The 23732-nt window shown below is 56.2% G+C and overlaps 2 protein-coding genes and 2 pseudogenes across 15 annotated transcripts in view; 3 read left to right on the forward strand and 1 right to left on the reverse strand.

Annotated features, from left to right (window-relative positions):
* The window catches only part of SEPTIN9 (septin 9), a 175324-nt gene extending 162253 nt beyond the window's left edge, over positions 1-13071 (forward strand). For all 12 annotated transcript variants that reach the window (XM_023211696.2, XM_023211695.1, XM_023211697.1 and 9 more), the window contains 7 exons: positions 378-459; positions 861-998; positions 2916-3033; positions 4813-4908; positions 5174-5270; positions 9759-9810; positions 10994-13071. In XM_023211696.2, coding sequence (XP_023067464.1) covers positions 378-459; positions 861-998; positions 2916-3033; positions 4813-4908; positions 5174-5270; positions 9759-9810; positions 10994-11129 — 719 coding nt within the window. In that variant the 3' untranslated portion in view covers positions 11130-13071. The remainder of the gene's footprint in view (positions 1-377; positions 460-860; positions 999-2915; positions 3034-4812; positions 4909-5173; positions 5271-9758; positions 9811-10993) is intronic.
* Positions 11379-13071, forward strand: LOC111542549 (annotated as a pseudogene). The gene has a single exon (XR_002731587.1). The product of XR_002731587.1 is annotated as a basic proline-rich protein-like (transcript).
* On the forward strand, positions 12165-18373 carry LOC111542370 (annotated as a pseudogene). Its single transcript, XR_002731533.2, has 2 exons — positions 12165-12272; positions 17915-18373. The product of XR_002731533.2 is annotated as an uncharacterized LOC111542370 (transcript).
* A 666-nt stretch (positions 18374-19039) lies between these two features.
* On the reverse strand, positions 19040-19447 carry LOC111542571 (metallothionein-1E). Its single transcript, XM_023212099.3, has one exon. The coding sequence runs from the start codon at positions 19380-19382 to the stop codon at positions 19197-19199; it is 186 nt and encodes a 61-aa protein (XP_023067867.1). The 5' UTR covers positions 19383-19447; the 3' UTR covers positions 19040-19196.
* Positions 19448-23732: the final 4285 nt, after the last annotated feature.

Here is a 23732-nt window from a genome sequence, read left to right on the forward strand (position 1 = left end):
CCGGATCTCAGCTCACTGCAAGCTCCGCCTCCCGGGTTTACGCCATTGTCCTGCCTCAGCCTCCCGAGTAGCTGGGACTACAGGCGCCCGCCACCTCGCCCGGCTAGTTTTTTGTATTTTTAGTAGAGACGGGGTTTCACCGTGTTAGCCAGGATGGTCTCGATCTCCTGACCTCGTGATCCGCCCGTCTCGGCCTCCCAAAGTGCTGGGATTACAGGCTTGAGCCACTGCGCCGGACCTGAGGAAGGCTATTAATTTCCCAGTGCCTCCTTGGTTGTCATTGCTGCCTACCTGGGGTTGCCCCTGTGTCAGTCAGGCGTGGGGTGTCTGTGAGGTCCCCACCTCCCCTCTGACTCTGTGCATGTGGCTCTGTGCAGATATTGAGGAGAAAGGCGTCCGGATGAAGCTGACGGTTATTGACACGCCAGGGTTTGGGGACCACATCAACAACGAGAACTGGTGAGGCCCCTCCAGGGGGAGAAGCACTAGCAGGGGCTTCAGGGCTCCCTGGACCCCACCCAGAGTCAGCCCTCGGGGCTCCCCAGCCCATGGGGGTGCAGGACCCACCTCCTGGGACCTGACATGCTGCTAAAGTCGCATGTCTCAGGGGTCTGAAAATTCTGGACCAAAGCAGAATTACTTGGGGAATCTTGCTGTCCCCAACTCACCTCCTGAGGCCAGCCTGGGGAGGCTGGTTTGGGAGGTCGAGGATAAGGCTGTGGCCTCCCTGCTCAGCAAGCCAGACCTCCCAGGGCGTGCATTGGCAGGTGGGGTGTTGGGCTCTGAGTCCTGGGAATGCGTAACCTGCTTGGGGAGGGCATCCCATGTGCCCGCTGACTCGTCCCCCATCCGCCACGCAGCTGGCAGCCCATCATGAAGTTCATCAATGACCAGTACGAGAAATACCTGCAGGAGGAGGTCAACATCAACCGCAAGAAGCGCATCCCGGACACCCGCGTCCACTGCTGCCTCTACTTCATCCCCGCCACCGGCCATTCGTACGTCCCTGCAGTGTCGGCGTCCTCATGCCGGGTGCCCTGGGTTCCCTCTGTCCCCTGGGACTCCCTGACAGTGCTGTCTGCCCTGCTGCTGGGCACAGAGGGGCCGAGTCGGGGGCCGTGGCCACCAGCTGTGAAGTTGGGGGTGTGCCGTGTCTGAACCTCCAAAGCCTCACTCTGATCCCTACACAGCGTCCTGCCCAGTCCCCATCCTTCAGCTGTGTCTTGGGGAGCTGAGGGTCAGGCAGGCCCTGGGCTGTTCTGGAGCCTGGTGGTCTGTGTCCTGCCTTCTCAGGCCAGGCTCTGGCAGGTGGAGTGGGAGCCCCCAGCCTGGCACCCTTAGCGGTGACCTGACCTTCTCGTCCGGGCCCTGCCTCATGGGGCCCCTCGGAGGGTTTGGTGCGTTCTTAGGTGGGAAGCACAGAGGTCAGTGCTGGCCCCTTCCAGGGCTGGACGGGGCTGCTGTTGGCCTTGGCGAGAGCCCTTTCCTCCCGCCAGCTCTGTCCGCACCTGACGTCGCCCCCAGAGGTCTGCAAGGGCGGGAGGCTGTGTGTGCCCTGGCAGGCGGACCCTTTGTGGCCTCACAGACCCTCTGTCCTCGGCTCACTGTGCACCCCTGCCAGACACCTGTGGCCCACCCTGAGCCAGGGCTGGGAGGAGGTGGACCCAAGGCCAGCAGGAGGGGCTGGTGGAGGCAGCCGTGGGTGGCTTGTCGGCGTGGGTGGGTGGAGAAGGTCCTTCGCCCCCGCTGGCCCAGGCGCACTTCCCTGGGTGGAGGAAGTCCAGGGGTTTGGGGAAACCCATACTCTGTGGGCAGCAGGTGCGGGAAGGAGCCTGGCTGGTGGCAGCCAGCCTCAACGAGAGTCTGTGGGCAAACCCAAGCCGGAGTTTTCCAGCCCTCCCTCTGGCATCATCCCCTGTGGGCCGGCAGGAGTCGATTCGGGGCGGGGGCCAGCTCGCTGCCCACGGGCCTCTCCTGAACTGATCATCTGCCCTCCCAGGGCAGAACGGCTCCTCTGGGGTCCCGTGGCCGCTGTTCCAGCTGCTCTGAGCTTTGCCTCAGCTGAGGGGGATGGCAGGAGGCAGAAGCCCCTCCTGATGCCAGCTGGGCAAGCCGAGGATGGCGGGTAGTCTCTGGCACTTCTGCCACTCCCCAGCACTGACCCTTTGGCTGGGACCCCAGCTGGGCGTGTTGCCTGGTCCCGCCCGAGGCGCCCAGTCCCATGAGGCAGGGGCGGCCCTTGGCCATCTCTGCTTGAACTTCTGCCTGGAGCCGGATTCTCTCGCAGCCATGTCTGTGACTGACTTATTCTCACTGTGGGAAAAGCTCTGCTCCAGAACTGGGGAAGACAGTGCTCCAGTTCCAGGGCCCTGCCAGCCCCTGCCGCCCACAGCTCTCCCCACATCAGACCCCGGGCTCACTGGGGCCAAGCAGGCAAGGGGAGCAGCCCGCCTGGTGCAGGGGGAGCAGCTCACCTGGTGCAGGAGGAGCAGCCCACTTGGTGCAGGGGGAGCAGCCTGCCCGGCGCAGGGGCACCGCACACTAGTGCTAGCTTCTGTTTCTTTGGCCTCTCCCCTCCCAGCCAAAGCCCCACAGGAAGACGCTGAGCCAACGGCAGCCCCTGTGTGTGGACACGTGGGTGTGTGGTTGTGACTCCAGAACGCATGGACGAGGGTGCTTGGAGCTGGCCCTGGCCTGCCTGCCCTGCACAGTGGTGTCACCTATGTCTGGGACACGACTTTGTCTTTCCTGTGCCCACACTCACAGCATGGCCAACTCAGCCCAGGGCCCCGTCCTTGCCAGCAGGGACCCCCGTGAGCCCTGAGCCAGCACCTGAGAGCGTCGACATCTGTTTGGAGGTGGGTGGCCCCCCTCGCCCCCCCCAGATGAGCCTCATGCACATCCTTCTGCTCCAGCCTCAGGCCCCTGGACATCGAGTTTATGAAACGCCTGAGCAAGGTGGTCAACATCGTCCCTGTCATCGCCAAGGCCGACACACTCACCCTGGAGGAGAGGGTCCACTTCAAACAGCGGGTAGGTTCCGTCTCCACCCGCCCCAGCCCTTCTGCGCAGCCTGGAGACGCTGCAGGCCTGGCAGGGGCCACCCAGTCTAGAGGAGTCACGTGGTCGGGGAGACCGAACCGCCAGTCACTCTTCCAGTGGGTGGCTGGCCTGGTGGTCCCTGGCCTGGGTGGCTGCTGGGGGCCGTCCCTGAGATGGCCTCTGCGGCTCCCCCATATCTCAAAAGCAGCTTTCGGGGAGGGCCCATTCTCCAGCAGAGTCTCTGAGGGGGGTTTTGGAGAAGACCTGGACCAGGCGGATGGTGAATCTGTCTTCCAGGGAGTGAGGCCAAGGAGGGGCCATGATATGTGGCCCACCTTGTTTTTTGCCTTTTTTTTTTTTTTTTTTTTGAGAAAGGATCTCGCTCGGTTGCCAAGGTTGGAGTGCAGTGGCGCAGTCATGGCTCACTGCAGCTTCCACCTCCCAGGCTCAGTTGTCGGAGTAGCTGGAATTACAGATGCACACCACCACGCCTGGCTAATTTTTGTATTTTTAGTAGAGATGAGGTTTTGCCATGTTGCCCAGGCTGGTCTCTAACACTTGGGCTCAAGGCATCCTCCTGCCTCAGCCTCTGAAAGTGCTGGGATTACAGGCATGAGCCATCTCACCCGGCCCTGCCTGGTTTTTATTGGACGGAAGAGAAGTTGGGCCAGGCGCAGTGGCTCACGCCTGTAATCCCAGCACCTTGGGAGACCGAGGCGGGCAGATCACTTGAGGTCAGGAGTTTGAGACCAGCCTGGCCAACATGGTGAAACCCCGTCTCTACTAAAAATACAAAAATATTAGCTGGGTGTGGTGGTGGGCACCTGTAATCCCAGCTACTCGGGAGGCTGAGAAAGGAGAATTGCTTGAACCCAGGAAGTGGAGGCTATAGTGAACCAAAATTGTGCCACTGCACTCCAGCCTGGGCAACAGAGTGAGACTCCATCTCAAAAAAAAAAAAAAAAAAAGAGGGATGGTTTCTGCTGCCTTCTTCTCTGCCACCGTCCGAGGCCCCTGCTGTGGGGTGGGAAGGGGCATCCAAGCAAGAGGGCGAGCCCTGGGTCTCCTCCTCCTGACAGGACAACACATTGGAGCCACCTGGGGAGCCTTTAAAACTGAAACGAAGGTGCCTGGGCACAGCGTCTGCCTCAGTGGGTGTGGGTGGGGCCTGTAACCTACTCTGTCCTGGGACCAGGCATCAGGGACCTTCCCAGCATGTGCCGGGGAAGACAGTCCACACAAAGTGGGTGTGTCTGCCGGAAGTTGCACGTGGGCTGTGGTCTGTGCCTGGGCAGGCGAGCGGCCATTCACCGGGATGTTTCTGCTGCACATACCCGTGTCGGGCTGCCTCAGAGCTGAGAGGTTACTGCAGGCAGGGGCTGGCTGGGCTGCAGGAGAGGCCCCTGCTGGAACTGGGGGCAGTGACGAGGGTTTTTTAGGAAGGGTTTCAGGAGGGGACGTCTCGCTCACCCTGAGTACTTTCTTGGGGGTGTGATGAGCAGGAGAAGAGAGGTGGGAGGTGCTCAGGAGGATGACTGAAAGCCCCTGGGGAGCTGCAGCTTTGCTCAGGGCAGCAGGGATACCTGCCGCTGCCCCTGCTCCCCCCAGGAGGCACAAGAGTTGGAGGTGATTGGGGTCACAGACCCCCAGAGCCTGCCCTTGACCCTGAGCCTGGGGCAGCTCACAGTGTGGAGGTCATGTGGTGGCAAACACCGGGGGGCGGGCAGAGCTTGCCACAGGGAGGTGCCCAACTCTCTCCCTCTATCCCAGATCACCGCAGACCTGCTGTCCAACGGCATCGACGTGTACCCCCAGAAGGAGTTTGACGAGGACTCGGAGGACCGGCTGGTGAACGAGAAGTTCCGGGTGAGTGGATCCACCGGGATGTTCTTCCCGGGGGACCCCCAGTTCCTGCTGAAAGGTGTGGTGGGGGGGTTTGGGGGTCCTTAAGTCATGAGATGATATTCTTGGGGCCAGAGAGCACTGAGCCCAGGTGTCTGTACCCGGTGCTCTCAGGCTGAGGCTCTCGTTTTTGGGGGACCCCAGACTCAAGGCAGCTCCTCCCAGGGGCCCAGGGGAGGGAATGGCCTTCCCGCACATGTGTAACCAGCGCCATCCGCCTGTTCCCCAGGAGATGATCCCGTTTGCTGTGGTGGGCAGTGACCACGAGTACCAGGTCAACGGCAAGAGGATCCTCGGGAGGAAGACCAAGTGGGGCACCATCGAAGGTACTCGCCGCGGGCGCCAGGGCTGCAGACAGATGGGAAATAGGCTCCTCTGCTGACCCAGAGCCTGTGGGCCACGCCTGAGCCAGGGACGAGTGGAACCTCAACCACTGCATTGCCCCATCTAGAGAGAGGGGTCTCCTTGTCCCCACTCAGCCCTTGGGAAGTGAGAGGGCAAGTGGCCTGTGCAGGTGCCTCCACCCCAGATCTCTCCCCGGGCAGGGAAAGATTCCGGGAGACAGGAGCTGGGATGGGGGCTGCCAAGTTCTGGTCCTGGTGCAGGCTCTTTCATGGGCACCTGAGTGGCCCTGGACAAATCGCCCAACCTCTCTGGGCCTAGAAAAGGGGTGGGCCGTAGCTCTGTGAGCTAGATGGACCCTCGGACCCTCACCCTGCTGAAGTTCCTGGGACCCTCACACCTTAGTCTCTCGTGGCTGTTGTAACCAATTGGCACAAATGAGGGGGCTTGAAACAACACAAATGTATTTTCACAGTTCCCGAGGCCAGAGGTCCAAAATCAGGGGCTGTTTCCTTCTGAGGCCCTGAGGACCAGCCTCTTCCGTGCCTTCTTCTTTCTGGTGGTTCCCAGCATTCCTGGTTGTCTTGTAAAGGCATTACATGCCCTAATCTCTGCCCCATTGTCACAGGGCCTTCTTCCCTGTGTCTCTGTCCCGTCCCTCCTCCTCCTTTTTTTTTTTTTTTTTTTTTTTTTTGAGGCGGAGTCTGGCTCTGTCGCCCGGACTGGAGTGCAGTGGCCGGATCTCAGCTCACTGCAAGCTCCGCCTCCCGGGTTTACGCCATTCTCCTGCCTCAGCCTCCCAGGTAGCTAGGACTACAGGCGCCCGCCACCTCGCCCGGCTAGTTTTTGTATTTTTAGTAGAGACGGGGTTTCACCGTGTTAGCCAGGATGGTCTCGATCTCCTGACCTCGTGATCCGCCCGTCTCGGCCTCCCAAAGTGCTGGGATTACAGGCTTGAGCCACCGCGCCCGGCCCTCCTTTTTTTTTTATTTGGAGACAGGGTCTCACTCTGTCACCCAGGCTGGAGTGCAGTGGTGCAATCTCAGCTCACTGCAACCTCTGCCTCCTGGGTTCAAGTAATTCTCCTGCCTCAGTCTCCCGAGTGTCTGGGATTACAGGCATGTACCGCCGCACCTGACTTAATTTTTATATTTTTAGTAGAGACAGGGTTTCACCGTGTTGGCCAGGCTGGTCTTAAACTCCTGACCTCAGGTGATCTGCCCACCTTGGCCTCCCAAAGTGCTGGGATTACAGGCGTGAGCCACCGCACCCAGCCTCTTTCCTCCTTGTTATAAGGATGCCTTTGGACTCAGGGCCTACCCTGAGTGGATGAGCCCATCTGGAGATCCTTAATGAATCTTTGAAGACAGACATTTTCCAAGTCAGGTCACAGTCATGGGTACCAAGGCCTGGACCTTGACTGTATCTTTGAATGGATGGGAGCCCCAGGTGGGGGCCACAATTCAACCTACTCTTGGCAGTGACACCCCGGGAGGGATGGGCCCAAACGTTTCCTGCCCTTTCCTCTCTCTACCCCTTCCTTTCTCATTAGAATGGAAGAGGGGAAGGTGCAGAGGGAAATGGAGCAGGAAAAGCCACTTTGTTCTGGAGAGCACTTGGCTGAAAGGCCCAGCAGAGCAGGAAGCACAAGTCTCTTAATCTTCCAGAGCCTCAGTTTTCATCATCCACAAAGTGGGTGCAGTGTGCCAAGATTTTAGTGAGTTGAGAGACTGTCCCAAAGACCACGAGAGCTTTTTGGGAAGCTGTTGCTCTAAGAAAATGGTCATAATGACAATTATCAGGAGGCATCAAACGCTCCAGTGCCTCTGGCTTCAATGAGTTATCTCATTTCATGCCAAGAGGTCCCCGCACCCACCCTCCTTGCAGAGTTGAGGAGGTGCTGTGAGCAGAAAACCTGCCAAGGGACCCAGATCGGGAGGCAGCTCTGGAATCCACAGCTCCAGCCCTGCACCAGACTCCCTCGAGATGGGAGTTCATACCTGGAGGAGGGTGTGGGAGGCGCGCCCGGCCTTTTCCCCTGTCTGCCCTCCTCCCCTACCACCGAGCCTGCCCCACCCACCCTGCAGGAGCTGCCCGGCAGCCTGGGTGTTTTCCAGTATCCGCCTGTGATGTCAGGCTGGCTTGCCTCCCCTTGGCCCCTCTGCCTGCAGTTCCTCTCTTCCTCTCTGCCCAAATAATTCTTGCTGTTTAGGAACCTTTTTATGAAAGACAGGTTTAGGAGAGCTCGGGATGGATGGGCCTGAGATGGGCTGACTGCTTTGCTATGGGCGTGGCTCTGCTGCACCCTGGTGGCCAGCCTTGGGTACTGCAGGTGGCCGGTGACGGAAACTGTCCGGAAATGCACAAAGCTGGGGTCCCTTCACCTCTCCGACCTGTGCATTGAGGAACAGCCTGGAACCTGTCAGGACAGTTGTGAGGTGATGGGGCCCACATTCCATCAGTCTTATATGAGAACCCTGGAAATGTGCCTCCAACACTGATGGGTTTTTATATCGGGGCCGCGTGAGTTCCTAGCTGACCTGACACCCGGGCTAGTAAGGGCTCTGCCTCATTCTTGCCTCCCACTTGGTGAACAGCACAGTATGCTGTATCTTTGCCATCCTTAGAAACCACCCCAAATATTGTTAATAGAAATGTGGGGTGTAATTAATCACGCCGTGAACTCATTTAATCCTCATATCCCTGAGAGGCGGGTGACGTTATTATCCACATTTTATGGATGAGGAAACTGAAGGAATGAGAGTAACTTGCCCGAGCCAGGGAGCAGTGATCACACGCTGCAACTCCAGCCTGAGAGCTCCATTCTTCCTGCCGGCTCTCGCTGCCCCTCAGTGTTAGATGAGAATGCTGCTGGTCAGTCTGCAGGAGGTTCTGGTGTGGACACCGCCCTACACAGGGCCATGGCAGGAAGGGTCTAGGCAAAGGCAACTGGCGTAGCACTGAGAGCACTTGAGGACTGGGCAAGGTGGAGGCCCCGGCCCTTCCTGCTGGCCTACCAAGTGAAACCAGACACTTTTAACTTGGGGAAAAGCCTTGTGGCTCTGTGATGGGGCAGCCTGGAGCCGGGTGTCTGGGTCCTGAATCCTGCTCCAGCCTTATGAGCTGTGGAACTCAGACAGACACAGTTCTTGCATTCTCTATACCTCTATACCCCATTTTCTTTTTTTTTTTGAGACGAAGTTTCGCTCTGTTGCCCAGGCTGGAGTGCTGTGGCACAATCTCGGCTCACCGCAATCTCTGCCTCCTGGGTTCCAGTGATTCTCCTGCCTCAGCCTCCCAAGTAGCTGAGATTACAGGCACCTGCTACCAGGCCCGGCTAGTTTTTGTATTTTTAGCAGAGACGAGGTTTCATCATGTTGGCCAGGCTGGTCTCGAACTCCTGACCTTGTGATCCACCCGCCTCGGCCTCCCAAAGTTCTGGGATTGCAGACATGAGCCACAGCACCCAGCCTCTATGCCCCATTTTCATAAGATAATGGGGATAACAAAGGAATCATGAGAGACACTTGCAGGTGTGTGAAGATGAAATTCCTCACACGGGAGGGCACCGGCTGTCTTTTTATTTGCCTTCCCTGCCCGGCTCCCCACCTCCAGTGATGCCGTTCACTGCCTTCCTCGTTAAAAGGCCTTCTGTTGTAACAGTTAACACGTACCAGGCACTGTGTGTTCATGTAGGAGTTATGAAGCACAGCGATAAAATGACCACTCTGAGATGGCCACCAGCTCGAGCCTGAGGGCACTTGTGGGCGCCCATGGTCTCCTGCCCAGTCTTCCCTCGTCCCTGAGAAGTGGCCACTGTCCCGAACTTGGGCTTGTGTGTGTTGTATGCAGTACACATGTCCCTGAGTAATGTTTAGCATGGCTGGTTCTTGAGCTTGTGAATGGTCGTCCACAGGACGTGGCGCCTGTGTGTGTCATCCCTGTGTGTGTGTGCTCTGAGCGCAGACAAGGTGGACGGGGCTGTGTAGGTAACACCCTGTGGGCCACAGGTTTTCTTTAAGATCCCAGCTCTGATTCCTGCCTCATCCCATTCCCAGCAGCCCAGCCCCCTTCCTGTCTTCAGACCTCTGCTGGGACGTCCTGCTCTCCCTGGTCACCCCAGTGGTGCAGGGAACCAACGCCCTGGCTTCTCCACTGTGGCTTCCTCCCATGCTCCTATTTGGCCTGGTCACTGTGCCATCTCCCATTAGCCAGGAACTTTCTGGAGGGCAGGAGCTGAGCTGTCCAGGAGCAGGAGCTGATACTGGTCACCCCCGTATCCCCCAGACTGAGAGCAGTGCCAGGTGTCCTATGCTCAGCTGCAGAGCAGGCGGTTCCCCTGCCTTCCCGCCCCTGGGGCCGCCCTCGGGCTCTGCTCTTGGCACTAGCATTGCTGGGCACGGGGAGAGAGGCGGGTTCCGGGCAGAGCTTCTCCACCAGGACATTAAAGCCCCTCCTGTCTCCTCTCCTAGTTGAAAACACCACACACTGTGAGTTTGCCTACCTGCGGGACCTTCTCATCAGGTGAGAGACAGGGGGCTTGGGTGGGGCTGACGGCTCATCCCTAAGAGGCCCTACAGCAGGTGTGGGTGGAGGGTGTGGGGCTGAAGCCCTGGGCAGAGTGGGCGCGCCCTGCCACCTGCCTGCCCTGCCCTCGGAAGATCTTGGAAGCCCGTCTTCTAAAAAGAAAACCCACTTGGGAAATGAAGCAAGCAGTGAAGATCTTTTTTAATCCCTGAGAAGTTGGCTGGATGGGAAGGCTGAGCTTTGGTCCACTGTGGCCCGGCCCGTTAGAGCTGCCCGGTGGCCACTAAGGGCCCAGTGAGGCCTCATGTGTCGGCCCTGTCGGCAGCATGGGATGTCTCCAGCTCTGACCCCAGTGGCCTCTGACCCCTGCCCCTTTCACCTGGCTGAGGCTTCCTGTTTCCCTTGAGTCTGGGCAAGGAGGGGAAGCCCCGTTAGAGAGGGTGCCACGTAGGTGGTCTCTGGAGTGTGAGCCCCGGCCTGGGCAGGTGAACGGCGTTGGGGGCCTCCTGCCGGCGTGCCAGGGGCTCCTCAGTTCTTCCTCAGCAAGCAGGTGGCACAAATGATGGGAATGTTATCGAGAGGAGGGGCCTCCAGGTTGGCAAGGACAGAGGTGGGGGGATTCTGGGAGTCGTTCTGCCATCGTGGGGAGACTGGGCTTTCCAGCTTCCCTCCAAAGTATTCCTCCTGAGCTGCAGTGGAATGAAAATCTGAGTTCAGGACTTTTTTTTCCTGGGGACAAGGGCGACTCAGCCCTTTGCCCCAGGCCACCTGCCTGCCACAGGCCATAGCCCTGGAGGCCGGCTGTCACCCACTGCCTCCTCCCTGCCAGTACCCTGGACACAGGCCTGGAGCAAGAACGCTCCAGCCCTGTCCCTCTGATTCTGTGCACTGTCCCTGGGCCCTGGACCAACCACAGGGTGGACCCAGAGGGAGACACATGCATTGGAATAGATGTGCATCCTGACTGAGTCTGGGCTTACCAGGGGGACTGACCCTTCCCCCCAAAACATGTACCAGATCTGGTCCAACGTGGTGGGCCTGGGGGACCCCATGGGGAGCCAAGCAGTGGGGATGGGGAGTGGCAGGGGGGCAGGCGGGCCTGAGTCTGAGGCAGGCTGAGCAAGGGCCCTGCCCCACTGCCCCCGCCCCCCACCTCACTGACCCGCCTGCCCCCCACCAGGACGCACATGCAGAACATCAAGGACATCACCAGCAGCATCCACTTCGAGGCCTACCGCGTGAAGCGCCTCAACGAGGGCAGCAGTGCCGTGGCCAACGGTGTGGAGGAGAAGGAGCCAGAAGCCCCGGAGATGTAGACGCCGCCTTGCCCACCCCCGGGATCCTGCCCCCAAGTCTTTTCCGTCCCCCCTCCCAGGCCCTCCCACTGCCCCATTTTATTTTATATGATTTTCTCCATTTGTCATCATTCCCCACCCCTTCGACATGCTGCCAGGAAACAAGGGAAAGGGCCTCCCTCTGAGTGAGTCAGTGATGAGCCCGCGGCTTCCCCAAGCTTGTGGGGAGGCTGCGCTCGAGCCAGAAGCAGGGGTGAGAGCACCCACTGAATTGACGTGACCCTCCGTCCCCAGGCCTGGCTCCCCGAGGGCTCAGAAGAGCAGCTTCGGTGGGCAGATCATCCGTCCGTGTGGGCTTCTCAGTGCCAGGGGCCTCGGGGTGGGGCCAGGCCTCGCACGTGCTGAGGGGCTCGGTGGGCTGCGTGCTCCCCTCCATCCCCATCGGCCCTGTGCCCTGGAGTGTGTCAGAGCCCAGGGGAGAATGGAGCCCATCAGGGGCACCCGGACCCCCACCCACCACGTGGCGTGGCCATCACTCAGCCCCCACCCCTGCCCTGCTCCTAAGGGTAGAAAATCCCAGGGTCCCCTGCCGCCGGCTGCCCAGCCACTCCAGGCCCCGTGGCAGCCACCCGTCCTGGAGCAGAAAGTGCCTTTATCTCAGCCACCCGCAGGCTGCTCTGCGGAGACAGGCTGCAATGAGGGAGGCGTCTTATCTCCCCGCCATCCCCCTCTCATGCCACCCCTCCCACAGGGCTGCAGGTGCTGCTGATGCACTGGGATGTGATTGAGGATAAAAAGGAAGGAAAGATGACCCCCACCCCCTCGTCCCCCAGTTTTGAAAAGGTCCAAGCAAGTGAGTCTGGTGGAGGAGCTGAGGGAGGGAGCCATGGAAGGTGCCAGAAGGAAGGCTGGTGGGGGCATGTGTGGGCCATGGCTTGGACTGGTCGGAGTGGCCTGAGCTGCCCAGCGGTTGCCCTGCCCAAGTGACCAGGGAAGTGTGTGTGTGTGTGTGTATCCGTCTGTCTGTCTAGTATCTGGGTTTGGCCCAAGACTGGGCTGTGGTTACGTTAATGCCCAGCCAGCCACCCCCGCCACTCACCCCTCCTGGCCCAGGCCTTGCTGACTCTGTGATCTGGGGAGGTGGGAGGCCAGGCGAGCCTGACTGTTGTCCTACCCATGCCTGGGCCCCTCCCCTCAGGGCCCATGGTAACGAACCCCTAGGAAGGAGAGACTGGGCGTCAGGGGTGCACAGTCCACAGTGAGCTCAAGAGTGAGGTTGCATGGCAACGTGGCCCGGCCCCTCACCCTCTGTCCCCACAAGGGGACCTGTAGGGCCTGTCTTTGCAGGGCACAGATGACCAAAGTCCCTTCCTGCTTCCTGTTCCCTGTCTTGCTCTGGGGAGAGAGAGGGGCCTGATGAGACTCCACACGAGTAGACACATCACTAGGTGCATCTGCAGGCACCGGGCTGGCTGCTTGCAGGCGGGAGAAGGGCAGCGGGAGGGAGCGTGCGTGTGAGTGTGTGTGTGTGTGTGTGTGTGTGTGTGTGCATGGAAATCCGGGCATTGGATGTCTGACTCCCTCCCCACCCAAGAGAGGAAGGACCCCTCACCACCTCCATCAGTGGGACAGTTTACTTGCCAACTTGCCGTGTTTTTGCCAAAACCAAGATTTTGAAGGAAATGAGTGGCCAGCGCCAGGGCCCAGGCCATGTGGCCTGCCCAGCCTCAACGTCACTTGGTGGCAGGGTGGGGTGGGGAGTGGGCAGCAGCATCCCAGCCTAGAGATGCTTCACTTTCCTTCTCTGTAACCAGACTTTGAAAAATTGTTCGTTTCATCAGGCTCTGTTCCTCAATGGCCTTTTGCTACGTGCCTCCCAAGAAATTTGTCTCTTTTTGTATAAATGACAAAGTGTTGAAAATGTATTTCCTGAAATAAATGTTTCAAATGCAGAAACCCAGAAGGCTCCTGAGTGAGAAGGTTTTTTCTGCTCCTGGGGTGCAGTTCTTTGGGCCTCGGAACGGGTTCGGGTCAGCTGCAGGTGGATGAGAAGCGTGGGCCAGAAAAGGTAGGGCAGGTGCAGTGGCTCACGCCTGTAATCCAGCACTTTGGGAGGTTGAGGCAGGTGAATCACAAGGTGAGGAGTTTGAGAGCAGCCTGGCCAATATGGTGAAACCCTGTCTCTACTAAAAATACAAAAATTAGTTGCGCATGGTGGTATGTGCCTGTAGTCCCAGCTACTTGGGAGGCTGAGGCAGAAGAATCACTTGAACCCTGGAGGTAGAGGTTGCAGTGAGCCAAGATCATGCCACTGCACTCCAGCCTGGGTGACAGAGCAAGACGCCGTCTCAAAAAAAAAAAAAAAAAAAAAAAAGGTCAGGACAGGTTAGATCTTGAATTCAGATTCCCAAGATTTAAAACTAACAAACTCCCTGAGAACTTATAATTTCAGAGCACTGTGAAGAGTGAGGATAGCATCAAGGCGGTTGCTGGGGGGTGGTTTCATCTACTTGGGGTAAAGGTTCCCAGGGTCTGAGAAGCACTCATCAGCAGAGATGACTGAAAAGCGAATGGCAGATCTGAATGCTTTCATTAAAGTGGGGGATCTGAAGGGCGTCCACAGGGGGTGCTGTGAGCTGCTTCTAGTTAATGTATCCTTGAAAAAGTTTTTCTGTTTTATTTTTTGAGACAGGGTCTTGCTCTGTAACCCAGACTGGAGAGCAGTGGCACGATCACAGCTCACTGCAGCCTCTACCTTCTGGGCTCAAGCGATCCTCCCGAGTAGCTGGGACCACAGGCTTGTACCACCACACCTGGCTAACTTTTTCATTTTTTGTAAAGATGGGATCTCACTATGTTGCCCAGGCTGATCTCAAATTCCTGGCCTCAGGTGATCCTTCTGCCTTGGCCTCCCGAAGAGCTGGGATTGTAGGCGTGAGCCACTATGCCTGGCTGAAAATAAGTTTTTCTTTTAGAAGTTTCTATTAGATTGAACTCTGGACTGGTCAGTATTTGACAGTTGTTTTATGCCAACCTAACTCATTCCAAGAGAGCTTGACTCTATTCAAATAGATTAGAACTCAGAGCCTTGGCTGAGTGAGCTTTTCTTTGCATGTGAGCTTAGAAAGTAAGGTTCAGGGAGCTCTGGTCGGGATGCCCTTGCTGTGTGCAGAAGAGGCCTCACCCGGGTCCCTTCTCCCACATGTATTGGTGCCCTGCAGCTGCCTTAACAGACAACCATGCAGCAGGGCTGAAATCAGCAGAAATTTATTCTCACAGTTCTAGAGGCCAGAGGTCTGAGATCCAGGTGTCCCAGGGCCTCGCTCCCTCCAAAGGTTCTAGGGGAGGATCTTTTCTCCTCCCCCAGCTCCTAGAGGCCGCTTCACTCCCATCTCTGCCTCTGTCTTCACACAGCCTTCTCTCTGTCCTGGAGGGTCAAGAGGGCCAAGAGGGCACTCTTCCAGGACTTAGGGCCCACCTTGATTCAGTTCGATCTCATTTAGATCCTCACCTTCACGACATCTGCAAAGACGCTTTTTTGAAATCAGGTCACATTCTAAGGTCTGGATGGATGTGAATTTGGTGAGGTAGGAGACACTGTTGGACCCCTACATCTCCTTCCGCCCCCCTGTTTCAGGGCCTCCAGGACAACATGGGCAGCGGAGTGGAGAGAAGGAAAGTCCTAATTTGGGACTCGGAGGGTCTGGGTTCCAGGCTGACTGTGCCACCAAAACTTGGGGTTGTCTCAGCCTCTCTGGGCACTCCCTGGCTCTCCTGCCAGGCACCTGACTTCTGCATGTTTTGGAGAAAGCAGACAGGTTCCTCTCTGAATGAACTGATGGGCATTGGCCCGGTGGAGCCTCTGCGCCATGGGCCGGTGTCTGCCATGAGCACAGGCAGGTTGAGAGTCAGGTCAGCCCCTGTGGGCGGGTGCCAGCCTGCAGCCTGATTCCAAAAGAGGGTCTTTGCAGATGTCATTAAGGTAAGGATCTAAATCACTAAGGCCCTTCCGGCTGTGATGACTTTGCCCATCCCCCGTCTGAAGCTCCTTGCAGTCCCTCCGCCTTGAAGCCCTCTTCCTATAGACTGAAGTGTCTCCATTTTCACCCCCATTGTCCATCCTTGCACATAGGGAGCCTGTCCAATGGCTGCCCTCTTTGGGGCCGACCACCCTCTCCAAGCCCTGGCCTCAGAACTCCAGCTCCTCCCCACTTGGCCAGCATGATCCTCCCAGGCGTCTTGAAGGGGTGGCCTGCCCCTCCACACCTATGGGTGTTTCTCGTTAGTTGGAACGAGAGACTTGAGAAAAGAAATGAGACACAGAGACAAAGTATAGAGAAAGAAAAAGTGGGCCCAGGGGATCGGCGCTCAGCATGCAGAGGACCCATGCCGGCACTGGTCTCTGAGTTCCCTTAGTATTTATTGATCATTATCTTTACCATCTTAGAAAAAGAGAAGTGGCAGGATGATAGGATCATTGTAGGGAGAAGGTCAGCAGTAAGACATATGAATAAAGATCTCTGTGACATGAGTACGTTTTTTTTTTTTTTTTTTTTTTGAGATGGAGTCTTGCTCATCGCCCAGGCTGGAGTGCAGTGGCCCGATCTCGGCTCACTGCAAGCTCCGCCTCCCGGGTTCATGCCATTCTCCTGTCTCAGCCTCCCAAGTAGCTGGGATTCCAAGCGCCCGCCACCATGCCCGGCTAATTTTTTGTATTTTTAGCAGAGACGGAGTTTTTCACCGTGTTAGCCAGGATGGTCTCGATCTCCAGACCTCGTGATCCGCCCGCCTCGCCCTCCCAGAGTGCTGGGATTACAGATGTGAGCCACCGGCCTGGCCGTGACATGAATAAGTTTAAGGAAAAGTGCTGTGCCTTGATATGCATATGTAAACATCTCCATAAACCTTTTCAGTGCATAAAGAGTATTGCTGCTAGCACGTCCCACCTTCAGCCTTAAGGCGTTTTTCTCCTTTCTCAGTAAACAGAACATACAATCGGGTTTTACACCAAGATGTTCCATTGCCCAGGGACGGGCAGGAGACAGATGCTTTTCTCTATCTCAACTGCCAAGAGGCCTTCTTTCCTCTTACACTAGTCCTCCTCAGCACAGACCCTTCACGGGTGTCAGGCTGGGGGACGATCAGGTCTTTCCCTTCCCACGAGGCCATATTTCAGACTATCACATGGCGAGAAACCTTGGACAATACCTAGCTTTCCTAGGCAGAGGTCCCTGCGACCTTTGGCAGTGTGCGTATCCCTGGGTACTTGAGATTAAGAGAATAAGGCCGGGCGCGGTGGCTCAAGCCTGTAATCCCAGCACTTTGGGAGGCCGAGACGGGCGGATCACGAGGTCAGGAGATCGAGACCATCCTGGCTAACAAGGTGAAACCCCGTCTCTACTAAAAATACAAAAACTAGCCGGGCGAGGTGGCGGGCGCCTGTCGTCCCAGCTACTCGGGAGGCTGAGGCAGGAGAATGGCGTAAACCCGGGAGACGGAGCTTGCAGTGAGCTGAGATCCGGCCACTGCACTCCAGTCCGGGCGACAGAGCGAGACTCCGCCCCAAAAAAAAAAAAAAAAAAAAAAAAAAAAAAAGAGATTAAGAGAATGGTGATGACTTTTCACTAGCACACTGCCTTCAGGCACTTGTTTAACAAAGCACACCCTGCACAGCCCAAACTCCTTTAAACTTTGAGTCACCACAGCACATGTCTCTTGCAAGGACAAGGTTGGGGGTAGGGTCACAGATTAACAGCATCTCAAATATAGAACAAAATGGAGTCTCTTATGTCTACTTCTTTCTATATAGACACAGTAACAGTCTGATCTTTCTTTCTTTTCCCCACAGCGTCTCATGCCCCTAAACCACACCCAGCCAGCCCCTGCCCCCTAAGCCATGGTCATCTCATTGACCAGACCATCCCTGGTACCCAGCCACCCTGCACCGCCCATCCAGCGATGCTGAGGGGAGGCCCTCCTGCCACTCAACCAAGTCTCCTGCTGTAGAACCAGAGTGACCACTGTTCCAATTTGCCCAAAAATGAGGGCTTTCCAAGCACACAGGACTTTCAGTGCTAAAATCAGGAAAGCCTGGGTAAAGTGGGCAAGTTGGCCACCCTGGGTGGGATCCCCGTGCCACCCCGACCCTTCTCCTGCCTCTTGGAGCCCTCGCCCCTACCCCAGAGGTTTGAAGGAGCTGCACGGACCAGGTCATTCCCAAGGAAGGACCCGGGGAGAGCAGGAAGGCCCCGAGAATGGGCCCCATTCTCACACTGGCTCTGAGTTCCTGCGTGGGAAGTGGGGAATCTCATGGGGGCTGTGGAGACCTTGTGTCCCTGCTTCCTCCCCTGCAAAATCAACAAGCAGGCTTTGGGCTTTTCCAGACACAGCCTTGTAGGAAACCCTCCATCCCCCCGGAGCTCAGGGGCCAGGTGAGGATGCTGGCAGGTTGGGCTCCACTCAGCTCCACCTGGATGCACCTGGGAGAAAGCTGGCTGGGAACCCAGTGAGCCCACTGGGCGGGGACTGTGCTTGGCACCTCCTCTTAGATGTGCATGTCCTTTCTCCTATTTTATTTTATTAATTTTTTTTGAGGCAGAGTCTCTGTTGCCCAGGCTGGAGTGCAATGGTGCAATCTTGGCTCACTGCAGCCTCCACCTCCCAGGTTCAAGTGACTCTCCTGCCTCAGCCTCCCGAGTAGCTGGGATTATAGGCGTACACCACCACGCCCAGCTAAATTTTGTATTTTTAGTAGAGACGGGGTTTCACCATATTGGCCAGGCTGGTCTTAAACTCCTGGTCTCAAGCGATCCGCCCACCTCAGCCTCCCAAAGTGCTGGGATTACAGGCATGAGCCACCACGCATGGCCAACTCTCTCCCATTTTAACACACTACTTTCTGACTACAAAAGTGGCATGTACAATGGGAAATGTCAGAATTAAATACCCCAGGAAGACACTCAAAAGCCTCTGTGATGCTCCCTCTGGTCCTGGTCCTGCGGTGTCGGCCTCTGGTCTCCCTCCTGGTGCGGCATCCTTACCACTGCAGTAACTGGGAAGAAACGTTCCCCATGCATTGCTCTAAATCCTGCTGGATCTGGTTTTGGGGGTGCTGGGCTGCTGCCCAGGAGACTGGAAGGGGAGGAAGGCATGTGCCCCTGAGGGCTTCGAAAGCACTCTGTGCCGTGAGGATCCCACCTCCTGTGCTCCCAGAAAGTGGCTGGTATTTTTCTGCTCCAGCAGGGAGCCCAGGTGAGGTTCTCTAGGTAGGTGGAAAGGTAGGTGGAGCAGGCTTCAAGAGCAGAGCCCAGCAGAGCACCCGGCCTCCTCCCATCGCCCCGCTCCTCCCTCTCCTCAAGGCATGGCCAGGAGGGGCCGGAGAAGCAGAACCAGCTGCACAGGGGACGCTGGGCTGGCGCCTGCACATGCGACAGTCATTGATTAAAATCTCACTTGTAAGGAGCCTAAATCTTCGGGTCCTCCTCGGAGAGTCCCAGGTAAGCTGTGTTCCCTGGGTTGATTCCAGGCTGGGCCAGGCTGGGCTGGGCTGCAGACCTCTGGGGACTGCCCACCCAACCCTGGACCACCAGGCTCCCTGCTCCTCCTGAAGGCCTTGGCCTTCAGTAAAATGCAAAAAGTTAAATGTTCTGGCTTTTCTCTGATAGCAGAAGCAATGCCTGTCCACTGTAGAATGTTGGGAAAATAGAGAAGGGCAAGACCAACAACAGGCACGGAACCCCACCCTGCAGGTCAGCCGGCCTGTGCGTGGGAGTTAAAACAAAACGCTTTTGCAAACATTTTTTTTTCCCCAAACAAAATTAAGCTCCGATTGTGCATATCATTGGATAATCAAAATTATTTTTTGAAAACAGAATTTTAATAGCTGTACAGTACTCCATTATATCAACATATGGAATGAAATGATGATTTCTTTTTTTTTTTTTTTCAAGTCAAAATTCTTTTATAGCAATAAAACAATCACATATTTAATATAAAAAGAAATGCAGAAAATGGCTCAGGGTTGTATTTAAAAAAATCCAGGTTGTGCAGGTTACTGTATTTACATCTGGGAGCAGAGTTGTCCCCACATCAGGCACAGCAGCTGCACTTCTCTGACGCCCCTTTGCAGACGCAGCCCTGGGCACACTTGGCACAGCCCACGGGGCAGCAGGAGCAGCAGCTCTTCTTGCAGGAGGTGCATTTGCACTCTTTGCACTTGCAGGAGCCGGCGCACGTGCAGGAGCCACCAGTGGCGCAGGAGCAGTTGGGATCCATTTCGAGCCAAGGAGATGCTGGAGCTCCTGCCGGTAAGGAAAACAAGCAGTCAGGCAGTTGGAAAGCGCACTCTGAAATGATGATTTCTAAATTTTTACTCTTGTCACCTGGGCTGCAGTTGGAGGCCTGGTGGGGGTCCACGTGGAGACTGACTGAGCCGTCCCTGTCCCTCCTCCAAGATAACAGAAGTGCCTGGTGCTTGGCAAACTCACTTAGAAGGAGCAAGAAGCAACCGGGATGGCTCAGAAGCCCGTGGTGGAATAGTCTCATGTAAACGAAGAGACAAGAGGAGGCCGAGGACTGGTTTCCCCTTCTCCTTCCCACTCCCACCCCTCCCCTGTTTCCCATCAAGTCTCTGGTCTCCGCCTTCAGGCTCATGGATGGGCAAAGCGTCCTTTGAGAGTTTGCCTGCCAACCCTCAGAGTCACACACACGAAGGTCTCCTGGAGCTCGGAAGGTCAGGCACAAAGTCACTCCTTGACCCTATTTATTGAAATGTCCGTTTTTTGAGCACTTTTCCTTTGTAGACTCAGCAGGGTCTCCCTCTGTTGCCCAGGCTGGAGTGCAGTGGTGCGATCATGGCTCACTGCAGCCTGGAACTCCTGGGCTCAAGCAATCCTCCTGCCTCAGTTCTCTGAGTAGCTGGGACCACATGTGTAAGACACTACGCCTGGCTAATTTAAAAAAAAAAAAAAAAGTAAGCTGGGCACAGTGGCTCATGCCTATAATCCCAACACTTTGGGAGGCCAAGGCAGATGGATCACCTGAGGTCAGGAGTTTGAGACCAGCCTGGCCAACATAGTGAAACCCCGTCTCTACTAAAAAGAATACAAAATTAGCTGGGCATGGTGGCACACGCCTGCAATCCCAGGTAATCCCAACTACTCAGGAGGTTGAGGCAAGAGAATCACTTGAACCCAGAAGGTAGAGGTTTCAGTAAGCCAAGATCACGCTACTGCACTCCAGCCTGGGCGACAAGAGTGAAACTCTGTCTCAAAAAATAAAAATAAATAAATTTAAAAAGTAGAGATAGGGTCTCTCTGTGTTGCTCAGGCTGGTCTCAGACTCCTGGCCTCAAGTGATCCTCCCACCTTGGCCTCCCAAAGTGCTGGGACTCCAGGTGTGAGCCACTGCACTGGGCTCAGCTTGGCATGTCTTGAATTTGGGTCAACGTGAAGGAGTCCAGGAGGTCATTCCTCACAGATCGCTTATTGAGGAACCCCCTAGAGGTCAGAGTGGGGGTGTGTGAGGGGAGAGAGGGGCTGCAGGCAGATGCAAGGGGTCCCTGGGATTGCTGGTGTCAGTCCAGGCCCAGGGACACAGCCAAGTGGAGAGAATGTGGGATGGGAGCACAGGAGCTGGGCTGGAGGCCTGCTTTGCTGCATGTGCTTGGGCCTGGGGTTAAGGGTCGGAGCCTCAGTGAGCTCATCTGACAAATGGGGATGAGGACCACCATGTAATCACCATTCGACACTCGGGGGGAGAGAGGCAAGAAGGAGCCCCTGGCGGGATGAATTCTGACCCAAGCCAAGAGCCACTGTGGGGCCAGCGCCAACCTGCACCAGGTTCTATATCCATCATCACATTAGCTTCTCCGAGCGCCCTGAAGGGTGGGCCATGCCCGCTCCCTTTCCGGGTCTGCTGAGCGGCTCTGGAGCCCAGGTTTGTGTTTAGCCTGGGTTCTCTCCCTGCTGTACCCTCTGCCTTGTGCTCCCAGCAGGGCACTGCGGCATCGTCCGGTTTTAGCAGGGCGAGGCGGCTCCCACAGACATGTGATGCAGAAAGTCCCCGACACCCCCAGCCAGCTCTCCGTGGGTCCTGTCCAGGGCCCTGCCCCGCGCCGCCCACTGCTGCTGCCGGGCAAGCCTCAGATTCCACCGGGATTCCGAGAGGTCGCAGCTGAATCAATGCTGAGAGCCCATCGGAGAAAACATCTTCCTTCCCTTTCAAAGAGGACAGTTATGCATAATTAGAATAAAAAGGGGGTATAAATAATTAAAGCGGCCCAGAATGAGTGGTTCTTGAACCATCTGCCTGATTTAAAAACTAATTACTCGGGCCGGGTGCGGTGGCTCAAGCCTGTAATCCCAGCACTTTGGGAGGCCGAGACGGGCGGATCACAAGGTCAGGAGATCGAGACCATCCTGGCTAACACGGTGAAACCCCATCTCTACTAAAAATACAAAAAAAAAAAAAAACTAGCCGGGCGAGGTGGCGGGCGCCTGTAGTCCCAGCTACTCAGGAGGCTGAGGCAAGAGAATGGCCTAAACCCAGGAGGCGGAGCTTGCAGTGAGCTGAGATCCGGCCACTGCACTCCAGTCGGGGCGACAGAGCGAGACTCCGCCTCAAAAAAAAAAAACAAAAAAAAAAACAAAAAAAAAACAAAAAACTAATTACTCGGAGACTGGTCGCTGCGCGGAGCTGTGCACGGGAGCTGTGCACGCTCCTCACGACACTCACCGCCTCCTCTTCGGGCACCAGGGGTGGCGGCATCGGCCTGATCATCCAGACCTGGCACGTAGAGCACTGCCACAGCCTCCTCCATCTCCCTGATTAATAACTTCATCAGAGCCCGGGACCAGAAGGAAATGTAAGTCCTCTGAAGGAAACGGCCGCACGGTGGAGCCAGCAGTAGTCTCTCCCAACAGGTGAGCCGGGAGGTGTGGACCCAGTCTCAGGCAGGTTAGTGGAGCCCCAGATTCAGCCCAAGGAATGACCCATTACAGGGGCTCAGCAGGACCGAAGGATCTTTACTCTTTATCCAAGGGTCCAAGGCACACTCTCCACATACAGCCCTCACCCTGTCCCTGGAGGGAGGGAATTGGATCTCTGCTCTGATTCTTCTGCAAGAAGAATCACTAGGCGTGCTGGCTCGCACCTTTGGTCCCAGCCACTCAGGGGGCTGAGGCAGGAGGATCGCTTGAGCCCAGGAGTTCGAGGCTGCAGTGAGCTATGGTCACACCACTGCACTCCAGCCTGGACAACAGGCTGACCCTGTCGCGTCTACATGGGAAAAGTACTCAAAAGATGATATTTCAATAATATTATAATAATAGTTATATTTCGCCTTGCAGGTGAGTTGAGGAATCCTGCAGGAAGCCCCTCTTGTCATCCAGCCCCCATCCCTTGCCCTTCGCTACTCCTCTGCCTTGGAGAATTGCCTGGACTGTCAGTCCCTGCACAGCAGTCTGGGAGTGGGGCAGGGTGGGGTCGGGGACAGAAATACCCTGTCCTGTAACAATTAACCCTGACATTTCCTTGGCACAGATTCTCACCTTTGTGTTCCCTCTGAAGAGGGCACATCAAGGGCTGCTGCTCCACTTCACAGATGAGGAGAGAGAGGTCAAGAAGGTTCAAAGTCACGCAGCAGAGAGTGCCGGAGATGACCTGGACTTCAGACTTCGTCCTTCGGGAGCTTTATGTTCGGGTGCTGCTTGGGGACAGCTCTTCCTGTGCCCCCACCTTCTCTGGAAGGCAGCCAGGGCTGAGGCACGGCCACCTCACAATGCGTCGTGCTGAGACGTGTAGGATCTCAAGAGTGAGGTGTGTGTGTGTGCATGAGTGTGTTTTTGTGTGCACATGTGAGAATTCCGATAAACGCACACACCTCACAGCACAAAATGTGGGGAAAGACACAGGATCCAAAACAGCCTGCCAGGCTGGGCCTTGTGTGTGTGGGTTTAGCCCTGAGTGGGGAGGTGTTGAGATTAGCTGCGCTCTTGGATGAGGGTGGAGAAGTGCTGCCACTGCCTGCCACTGCATGGCACCCAGCTGTGAGATGAGCCCCCCATCTATTGACACAGGCAGAATTACAAAATCAACATCACAAACTCAGGAATGGGAACCAGGGATATCCATCTACACACATCAAAATGGTTAAACGGGGGAAAACAAATGCACTGTCCATCTGCAAACTGCCTGCAGTTAAACCCTCAGTGAGTCAACTCTTCAAGGTGGCATCAGCAGGGGAGAAAATTTCAGCTCCAGGCTCTCTGAGTTTTTCTTATCTACGCTGTGCTTTCCTAAAGGCTGATTTCTTTTAGGTAATGCACATCCTCCCGTCTCCATCAGATTTTCTCTGTAAGCTCTTGGACTGTGTTCATTTGCAAATGTCATCAAAGGGCAGTTTTCTCTGGAGCTGGTTTTGAATCCTGGTTCTTCTACTTACCAGCTGGGTGACTTTAGATGGGTGATTTAACCTGGGTCCTCAGTCTCCCCATATATAAAATGGTAACGATAGTACCCAATTCATAGGATTGTTGTGATTAAATAAGTTAGTTCATGGGAAGCACTTACAATAGTGTCTAAGCAATGAGTGTTCAATAGATGTGAGCCATCATTATCACCATT

Source organism: Piliocolobus tephrosceles, chromosome 16 (assembly GCF_002776525.5).
Source record: "Piliocolobus tephrosceles isolate RC106 chromosome 16, ASM277652v3, whole genome shotgun sequence".
Taxonomy (NCBI): Eukaryota; Metazoa; Chordata; class Mammalia; order Primates; family Cercopithecidae; genus Piliocolobus; species Piliocolobus tephrosceles.

Bases quoted from the DNA above. Each gene is read 5' to 3' on its own strand.
- LOC111542571 (XM_023212099.3), bottom strand. From the start codon at position 19,382: ATGGATCCCAACTGCTCCTGCGCCACTGGTGGCTCCTGCACGTGCGCC.